The sequence below is a fragment of the Clytia hemisphaerica genome, unplaced genomic scaffold (genome assembly GCF_902728285.1).
Source record: "Clytia hemisphaerica strain Z4C2 unplaced genomic scaffold, Clytia hemisphaerica genome assembly, whole genome shotgun sequence".
NCBI lineage: Eukaryota > Metazoa > Cnidaria > Hydrozoa > Leptothecata > Clytiidae > Clytia > Clytia hemisphaerica.
In genome coordinates this window covers 448,929-458,844 of record NW_027104206.1, presented here as the reverse complement: position 1 = coordinate 458,844, position 9,916 = coordinate 448,929, and the positions used below count along the sequence as shown (strand labels likewise).

The 9,916-nt window shown below is 33.3% G+C and overlaps 1 protein-coding gene and 1 non-coding gene across 2 annotated transcripts; one reads left to right on the top strand and one right to left on the bottom strand.

Annotated features, from left to right (window-relative positions):
• The first annotated feature begins 1,784 nt into the window (after window positions 1-1,784).
• Window positions 1,785-9,324, top strand: LOC136815347 (SUN domain-containing protein 3-like). Its single transcript, XM_067071789.1, has 15 exons — window positions 1,785-1,989; window positions 2,105-2,134; window positions 2,410-2,460; window positions 3,369-3,387; window positions 3,524-3,585; window positions 3,842-3,867; window positions 4,330-4,376; window positions 4,666-4,837; window positions 5,350-5,431; window positions 6,089-6,144; window positions 6,558-6,663; window positions 7,176-7,354; window positions 7,672-7,782; window positions 8,187-8,279; window positions 8,602-9,324. Exons 1-15 carry the CDS (start codon window positions 1,815-1,817, stop codon window positions 8,737-8,739), a joined length of 1,347 nt encoding a protein of 448 aa, XP_066927890.1. The 5' UTR covers window positions 1,785-1,814; the 3' UTR covers window positions 8,740-9,324.
• Trnaa-ggc (transfer RNA alanine (anticodon GGC)) lies at window positions 5,659-5,731 on the bottom strand. Its single transcript has one exon. It is a non-coding gene; the product is annotated as a tRNA-Ala (tRNA).
• Window positions 9,325-9,916: the final 592 nt, after the last annotated feature.

The window sequence follows — 9,916 nt, the reverse complement described above, 5'->3', positions numbered from 1 at the left end:
TTTCAAGTTTTAATACTTTAATCGTCCTGACTCGCGAAATTAAATCCACCACAAATTTTTTTAAATCGCATTTTCGGCAGAGAAACCAGTCCAAAGTCCCCATTTTTGGCAAGAAATACTGGTGAAAATTAAATCCAGAAAATTTTCCAATTATTTTGGCTCGCGAAATTTAATTTGATTAAAGTATTTGTCTTGGTTGTTTCAAATACATCCTGTAGATGACTGATGTTGTTTTTTCTGAAAATTTGATTTTCTAGTGTGACTAACTGTTTGTTGCTAAAGGTACAGAAAATCTTTTTTAATTTTTGCCATGGCTGATTGAAACTATATTTTATGAGTGGTCAGAGGGGAAAACATCCTTTTTTAATCAGGTTTAAGTCAGGTGTCAGAATTAGATTTAGGGATGTCAAGATTAGACCAACTTATGATAGTCAACAGAAAAAGAAAAGCTCCAACTTAATGGTAAATCATGAATAACAAGAACATTATTTAAACTTAAGAAAATTCTGTCAGACCTGGTTGGACAGAAAAAGAAAAACTCAAACTTATGGTAAACCAGGAAAAACAAGAACTGATGAGAACTTATTTAAACTTAATAAGAAATGAAACATAACACATATTTGCTTTCTGAACGATATTTGGTGGCTTAAGTGTCTTAAAATAGATAAAATAAAAATATGATATGCTACAAATTAGAAAGGTAATTAATTGTTTGTTCTAAATAAGTCAAGCAAATTGTAAACGAGATTACACAAAGGAAAATCAAAGCAAATTGGTCATTAAAAATGTAATGGATAAAATAGCTTAATATTACGACTAAGGATAAAAATACTTTTTATACAATGAAAGATAGTACAATAATAGGTATATGTATGGTGTATATGTTAAAATACTAATAAAAAGTTGACATAGCGGGTCAATGAAAAACATTAAAACAAAAGTATAGCGTTCCCTCACTCACAGAAAACTAAAAGGGACGATACAAACTAAAACAGTACATGACAGACAAAAAAAGACTTCATCATGGTTCAAAGAGAGAATAAACAAAGAAACACACTACTAGCAGAAGGCTGTCTAATGTGTTTACAAATTGCTTCCTTTTGTCTAGCAATGGCCTTTTCAATCAAGACAATGACATTGACAGATGGCAGTTCAATCTCCCTGAGTCTATACTTACCTTCTAAAGTGGCCAGAAGAGCCTTACAACGTTAAAAATTTCACAAGTTTCTTATTGAATCCCTATGGCATAAAAGTGTCTAATTTGTGTTGCTAAAATTACTCTTTTTTAGATAAACAATCAGTCTGCTTGGCCAAAATGATCTGGCTGAGAAAAGTTCATGAAAAGATGCCTATATATATACCACCTGCAACATGCTTTTTGTGGCATCTTTTGTAGTTAAATTCTGTGCACTGCCCACATATTGCATGTCACAAGTATTACAGTTAATAAGATACACAACACATTTGCTTGCACAAGTTATTGTTTCTTTCCTGTGTAAAAATTGAGAAAATTCTGTTAGACATTATCAAACATAAAAAGAAAAACTAAAAAAACCCTGTGTGTCATCATCTTATGATACTAGATTTGACGCAGGTAATCATATTTATATTCTCTGATTTTAATGCAGATGATTTAGACAGATTAGACCTAAACCAGAGAAAATATGTTCGATACTCAGCAAGTAAAATTCTATCTTTGGAAAACATGCTTTTGGAAATGGAGCATTACAAGATTGAATGAATACTTGGAAGTTCCTACATCTCTCATTTTAAATTTAATTTTAGATAATGAACTATTAGTATTAACAATTAAAATGGGTGACTCAAATGGATACTCTTTAAGGCGTGGTTACAGTCCACATCGTAGCAGCCCTCAGAGAAGAAATTCTCGGAACTTTAAAAAAAAGACGACCAGAGAAGAGGAAGACCAAGAAGAATCTGATGCAATTCATGTTGCAACATACAATGACAGCCCAGAACATTTATATGGTATGTTCAGATTTTTATTGGAGATTCAATAAAAAAATTCACAAACTTGAAACTCAAGCCTCCCTTAAAATCCTGATAATATTTTGTTTTTATATATTTCTCATTCATTTTTAAGGACTTGATAAACATGAAGATGAGGAGCCACGTGAGTTTATTTTTTAAAAGATTCCATCCTGTGCCAATGTTTTATTTTCCTGATAAAAATAATACAGCCATGGCAATAAATTTTAGTCAACTTCTAGGATCTTTACCTAGTAAAACTTATTTCTGATAAAGCAAGAGTTTAAAAACTTGACATTGTTCTTCGAGAAATGCTAAATTATTAAAACTCTTTTCTTTTTCAGTTGTTAGGTCTAGCATTTACAACTAAATTAAGATCATGTTTTTTTTCTTAATGAACTCCTTTCTTTCTTGTCATAGCAACTGAAATCATTTTCAAGTTCAACCCATTTTCTGCTGCCAATGATAAAGGTATGTTTTCATATTCAGACAGTATAAATATACAGCTTAGGGTAGTTCAGCGAGAGGACTGCTCAATACATTCATTGAATTCCACAGAGTCTGAAACCTGTTATTATCTCATACTTCTCCACTCTTGTGAAATCCCAAACAGCACATATGTGACTTCCCAAGTGATTTAAAGTACCTGAAAATCAGACCGGTCTTGGTCCGGTATTACGAATGGTCTAGTAGCGGTCAAATTTTTGTTTTAGATCGGCCTCCAGACCTCCTAGAAATGTGATCTCTAACAGTCCTGGCCGCTTATAGACGCTCGTGGCCGTTCATTAGACCGGTACAGGCCGCTAGTTAGTGATTTTTAGTAACGATTACATCAAAAAATTGCTGTAAAAGGATGTCAAACAGGCGATCGGGGCCGGTCTGGGACCGGATGCTTGGCAGCAGCAGCTAAATTAACTAAACTCGTAGTGGCCTTTTCATAAATTTACCGGCCCTTAAAAGACCGTCTAAAGATCGGTCCAATTTTCTGGTACTTTAAATTGCTTGGGGAGTCACATATAAGGTCCATTCACATTTTTCATTCACACCTAGTGCGCCAAAAATAAGTATACAGATTTCTCAAGATGAGTTTATAGAGAGGATTTTTTTGCTGACTCTTTTTATTTTATAGAAAAAGAAAGCCTAATAAATTTTGGTGTACAAACTGGTACAAAACTAAAAAATCAACTTCAACTCAGTCAATCAAAAGTTATGTTTAAAAACTGAAAATTTCGACCTTTCCAAAATGTCAAAATTCATGAAAACCAGTGAGCAAAATTTGAATGAGGGGCTTATAGAAGCTTTATGCAATCTTTGTTTGGCAAGTTTAAGTGTCAACTTGTAGTATAAACTACTATAAACTACTATATTTCTTTTTCTAGATACCAGTTCCAAAAAAAGGTAACTTGAAAAAGTTTATTCCACAAATAATCTCTTTATGCTAAAGCACCTCTGCTTAAACTTCTCAGGGTTAATTTCTTTTTTTAAATCGTATTATGTCATTCAAATCAAATGAATATTATTTTTTTCATTCTAGTCTATTTTTGGGATGGCTGCTAATAACAGTTTACATTTTGGCCTTATTGTTCTTATATCATAGTAAGTTCACTGCTATTTTGTATTTTGATTTCAAAATCAACATTTCTTTTAGAAAACTTTAGATATCTTCTCAATTCCCAATCCTAGATAACATTAAGAGAAAATATCTAACGCAGACCTCTGAATTGCTTCATAAATTGAAATTTTCATTTTTCTTAACTCTCTACAAATCGAACTCTAATCAAATCAACTACTTTTCCTTCAAACCGTTTTTGTATAAGCAATATAATATCTTTTGACTTTGTTTCTTTCCTAGAAACATCAAAGGCTTTCTTTCAAAAGGTATAAATCATAGCCTGTCTTTTTTATTCATTAGATCTTTTTCATAAAGCCTTTCATTTGGAGCTTGTCGTATATTGGGCCCCCAGTGGTTTGCCCGTAGGGGCTTTTTTGATTGTGTGAATGCCTGGAAATTGAAAAACAATGTGTGAATGTGTGAATTGAAAAAACTTGCGTGAAAGTGAATATCCACTTTTCAATTGTGTGAATGCTTGAATTAGCACAATTTTTTGCTTGAATACGTGAATTTTCAGTTTTTCTGCCGATTATGTCTATTATTTCAAGGGTTTGCAAGAATGCGTGAATTTTGAAAAAAATTGGGTTATTGCGTGAATCCAGGGTCTGCTGGGGACCTCATATATCAAATTTTAGTCCCATTTCTTGAAAAAATGTCGATGTTCATGTAAATAGACCCTTCAATATAAACAATTTACACATAAAAAATTTTATCAATCATGTCTGTAGGTTGAATCTGAAGAAAGCAAACCTGATTCATCGGAGCTTTTAGAAAGGTAAAATACAATTTTTCAATCTCAGCAGTTCTAATTTGATTTTGCCGATGTATACCGTAAATCCTCGAATAAGCGCCCGCTTGAATAAGCGCCCCCCTTAGAGCCTGAAAATTAAATAAGCGCCCAGGCGCTTATTCGAGGATTTACGGTAAGTGTACTATAGAACCCAGAATTTTTTGCCCGTGCACATAAATCTAAAGTAAAGAGGATGAGTCTGCTTTCGGCCATTGATGTAGTAGAATGAATAGTTAGGGTTGAGTAAATTCTCCTTATCTTTTGTTTCTTCTAGCTTATTGCAACAAATCAATTTACAGAAGACATATATTGACCAAGTCACAGAAAGCATGGCAAACCTCCATCAGAATAACAATAATATCACTAAAGTGGAAAACTGTACTTGTCAAAAACCAAATTTAGAAGAGTATGCTGAAAAAAGTACTATGGAAAATTTGCAGAAACAGGTTAGGAAAAGTTTTTCCATGAATATTAGAATAGAATATATCAAAATTAAAGCTAAAGTTTGAGCCTTTCTTCCTTCTGATGGTAAAAAGTTCAGATATTATAAATGTTTTTAGTTTTCTCACAATCTTAATTCAAACTTGTACACTTTTTTTGAAACACATAGTACTTGAAAGGGTCCAAAAATCTCAAAGGAAAGTGAGTTAAAAATTTAGTGAAAGATTAGCACTGCAACGACTTCTTATAAAAGTGCTAATTTTACGAAGAATGGGAGGAATTACTGCCAAAAGTGGAGCGAACTGAGAAAACAAAATTGGGATTTTTTTTGGCCATATGGGGACCAACTTAGTTGATCGCGTGCACTTTCATCCCTGGTAATCCCAACACTTCCTTTCTATCTGCTTTAATTTTAAGCTGCGGATCCGATACTTGGAAAATAAGTCTTGATTAAAGTGAAAGTCTCCTTGACTAGATTACTTTTCTTGTGATTATTATCTCTTCTTTCATCTTATAGATTCTCAGTACAATTGATGTTGTAAAGAAAATGAACGAGAGAGTTAATAAAGTTCAAGTTGACGTAGAATTTCAACAAGAAGGTATATTGATTTACAACTACCAGAGTCGCCCATTAATTAGAAAATTAAATGAAAATAACTGTAAAATAAGATCCACTTTATTTTTATTTACAAATCAAAGTTCCACAGAATCTGAGCCCTCTAAATACTCCTTATACCTACTCCCTTTTGTGAAATCCCAAACTGCACATCATATATAAGATCTACGGATCCTGCACTAATGTACTTCCCAGTTTTCTCAAAGGTAACGAATCGAGTGGGAATTGAACCCACGACCTCTCGCTTGCCGGGCGATTGCTCTCCCAACTGTACTATCGGTTCGTTGCTATTACACTAGTTCGTAGTAGACGAGGGGAGCGACATGCTCATATTCACCATCCGGTACCTGAATCATACGAATCAATGGAATTGCTACGACTGAGAAACAGTCAGTGTCCAATCTACAACCAACCCGCTAACTAGCAATGGCCAGGCAAGCGAGAGTTCATGGGTTCAATTCCCACTTGATTCGTTACCTTTGAGAAAACTGGGAAGTACATTAGTGCAGGATCCGTAGATTCATTTATTATAAGTAATACGCACTTGATTTCACATATATAAGATCAATTCACTTGAGTAATCAAAATAAAATTGATTAATTTATCAATTGATTATTTTATCACTGGGTTGATTTTTTAGCCTACAAAGAGCTTGAAAGTAAAGAAAATGGAAGCAAAGATCTTTGTAACGGCGGGGTATGATCAAGTTACCTTTATACAACCTTACTTTTCTATTCTATTTGGTTGAGTCGCAGGAGACTTTTAAGGCCCATTTTCGCAACTATAGACCCTTTCAATTAGCGCCCCGTTAGCACCTTGAACTGACTACCCCATTCCCCTCACATGGCATGGGTTGACCCAGGCGAAGGTTCTTTCTCTTGCCAAGTGAACCGTTGTGAGTGGGAATCGAACCTCAGTCGCCGGTGTAGCAACCAAGGTCAATGATCACTATACCACAGCGCCCTTTTTTTATTAGAAATTGTTCAGCATTGTATTAAATAGAGATTCATTTCTCCCATTATGTACGCTTATACAGATTTCACCATTTTTTATACTTTATTAGTGTTTCCAATCATTCAAGATATTTTTCTTTCTTTGTATACTTCAAGGACTGTCTATCTTCATCGCCAAACCTGTTTGAAACAATCCACTCAGCTCTCGATCACTTCCATGCTGATGTACTGGCCTTACCAGACTTTGCTATGGAGTCTGCAGGTAACAGACTTTCTTTTTAATGGTATGATAATAACAACACCCATTTTTCAACTGTCAGTTTATCACGTCTAAAAGTTTTACGTCAAACCCACTCAGTTCTCCCTCAACTGGGCTTTTCCAGAAAAGATTTGAATAATTATGGGGAAAGGTAACTTTTTTTAAGAAATTTACCCCCCCCCCCGACAGGGCAAATTTTGTAGATTTTTCACTACCCCCGGACACTATATCCTCCACCTTCATGTAAGTACATTTTCTGGAAGACCCCATTGCTCCATTTTTAAGAATAGGGAAGTTTATCAGTTACAACTGATATCAAAATGACTTGATCTAGTTGATTATAGTATTTCTACTCTATAGAGTTAGCAATAGCCTCAAGTCAAAAATTAAAAATCATAATCTAATGTTTCCATGGCAGTCAATAATATCCTCTGGGCCTCGTCAGTATTTTATTCAAATTTTAAGCCTGTAATAAAAGTAACCCACAATTGAATGATGACTCTATGAATCTTCAGGTGGCTCCATCAATATTCCACATCACTCAGAGACTTGTGAAGTTGGTGCACCAATCATCAAAGTATTTGGCTTACCTCTTTGGCAAGATCCGAGATCACCAAGGAATGTTATTCAGCCTGATACAACTCCAGGAAATTGTTGGCCGATGCAGGGAACAAATGGATACATTGTTATCAAGGTTTCTTTTATTTATAATGCTTTTTACATTAATAAGTTTGAAAAGGGACAGTGAACTCTAGACTTGATTGAATTTCCCCTTTTAGCCCTTGTGCTGCCAAAGGCTAGAAAATAGTGAACAAGTGTAACGAAGAGAGGCAAACAAAAATAAATCAATTTAATTCACTAATGAATGTTGAATCAGAATTTCTAGCTGTGTAGTTAAATGTTTTGAATAAATTAACATAACTAACCTCTGAAAGAATAAAATCCAATTGAAAATGTATTTTCTTTCTGCAATAGTTAACTTCTTATTGTTATTATTAATATATTTTTCAGCTTGCAGTCTCAACTCAAATCACAATGGTTACATTAGAACATTTAGATAGGAAACTTGATCGTTATTCCACAAGTCAATATCAATTAGCTCCTAGAGAGTTTGATGTTTATGTAAGAAACTGATCACTTTTGACTTTTGACAATTTTTTTTCAGGGCTTCTTTTATGTTTTATCTAATATGACAATAAAATGTCGCCTTATCATTGAAGAATAATGGACGACTTTTCAAAATCTCAAAATTTTCGAGAAAAAAAAAAGCAATAGAAGGGTTTCTGTTGACATCGTTTGATTTGGGGGTTTTACTCAGTTTTGCCTCACTTACATCAAGCTTGGTTGGGAAAAGTGTTTAAATCTGACACTGGAATATCATATCAAGTACAAAGTGAGATCATTGCACTGCAGTAGAGCCCCAAAGTGTTACAAAAATTACAAAGAAGGAAACCCCAGAAATCCCAATCAAGAACAATTATATTATTTTGGTATCCCAAAGTTATTCTATCTTCACCTTTTTCTAGGCTTGGCTGGACAAGGAGGGCAAAGAGAAATTTCATCTTGGATCCTATGTATACTTAAGAGAGAAAAGTGCTATTCAAACATTCAATGTTCAGGTATATAGCATGTAGAGATAATGAGTAATAAGATAATGAGATAGTAAGTAGCTCAAAGCATATTTACACCCATTCAATGAAGCATTATCAACAAAGTTCCTTAGGACCTAGTACCGAAAGACCTTTGATTTAGGCCTTTAAAATTCTAAAAGTAAGCAGGTTAAGCGTATCAGTGTGTCAACTTATCATACCATAAAAAGGTTTGTAATTCAATATTCGCCTGCAAGTTTGGGATGAGATATCAAATTACAGTTGTGTGTGCTCTTCTTGTTATTTATTCTAAGATTGTGTCAATAATCTAAGTTGTTTTTTTTATATATAGAATTACTATTCCAAAGCAATCAGTTATGTGGAGCTGAGGGTAAAAAGCAATTATGGAAATCCTGATTGTACTTGTTTGTATCGATTCCGTGTCCATGGCCTTTCTACAGAATGGGATAATTTGGACCAGGAAACGTGAGGATCGTATAATTTCATTGGCATGATAATAGTAGAGGTATCTTAGAAACGAGATATTCTTTGGCAGTAATGGAATTGTCTCTTGATCAAAGACAAGAGTGTTTTTATCTTAAAAACTTCTTGAATCAAATAAGGGTTCAGCATTTTTAGATATTGACCGGATTTAAGATAGCTATAAAATGAAAACAATTGACCATTCTTTTCAGAGGTTATTTCTTATATTTCTTACTCTTAGAATAAGAAACTATCGCTAGATTTTCCTTTAGTAGAGGAGATTCAGGGGGGAAACTTTTCCCTTGAGATTTTTAAAACACCTGAATAAAATGACGTGTAATTTGTTTTTTACTAAAGTTTGTAAAGTTAAGAGAAAACAGAAAAATATTTTATAGAAATTTTGTCATTATTTTTTTATTTCATCTTAATTACTAGTTGTGTATATATTTTTAAAAACTATTTATTGTGTGACCCAAAAAAGAATTATATTTTAAATCTTGCGTGTAAAAATTTGTTAAAAAATATTTATTATAATGTTGAAGTTGAATTTTTTTATTGTATTTTAGTTAGAAATGTATTGAAGAATGAAAGATATGTTTTTGTTTGGTCTGTCTTTTTCCAGTCGGAAATAAATTTGATTGAGCTTGCTTCAGATGCAGTGCCTCCATCAAACGCCTAAAATAGCGTGGGGGTAATGATACACTCTTCTTAAGATGCAAGCGTTATGGGTGTTGTTATTAGAAAAGATATATTTCAAATAATTAATATTGAAACAAAAATTTGAAATTTTTACAAACAAAGAATGGTGTTTATCTCAACAGCTGCGTGTTTGCGTTTTTCAAAACAAGTCAACAGAGCATTTTAAGAAGAGTGTATTAACTAAAATTTAATCTGTTTTCTTGAAATAAAAGTCAAATGTATATACTTCTATATAAACTTGTCCTGACAATTCTAATACAATTATTTTATTTTTTAGCAAAAATAAAAGAACAAATACAAAAATTGAACAAAATAGAACAATGATGGACAAAAATATGAGGGATGATTGAATTATTCCATTGTGCATCATGCCACTTTGCTACAAAAGGAGAAAAACCAACATTGTAAGCGTAAGGAAATCATATTCCTGCCAGTATTAAACTCCAAGGTAGTTCCTGCGGAACAACCGTAAAAGTGGGGAGCCT

What these genes read in the sequence shown, in the direction of transcription:
- LOC136815347 (XM_067071789.1), top strand. Translation starts at nt 1,815, where the DNA reads ATGGGTGACTCAAATGGATACTCTTTAAGGCGTGGTTACAGTCCACAT. An exon ending in TGGAAAATTTGCAGAAACAG is followed by an intron (nt 4,838 to 5,349) that starts GTTAGGAAAAGT and finishes TTCATCTTATAG; the next exon opens with ATTCTCAGTACAATTGATGT. An exon ending in CTAGAGAGTTTGATGTTTAT is followed by an intron (nt 7,783 to 8,186) that starts GTAAGAAACTGA and finishes ACCTTTTTCTAG; the next exon opens with GCTTGGCTGGACAAGGAGGG.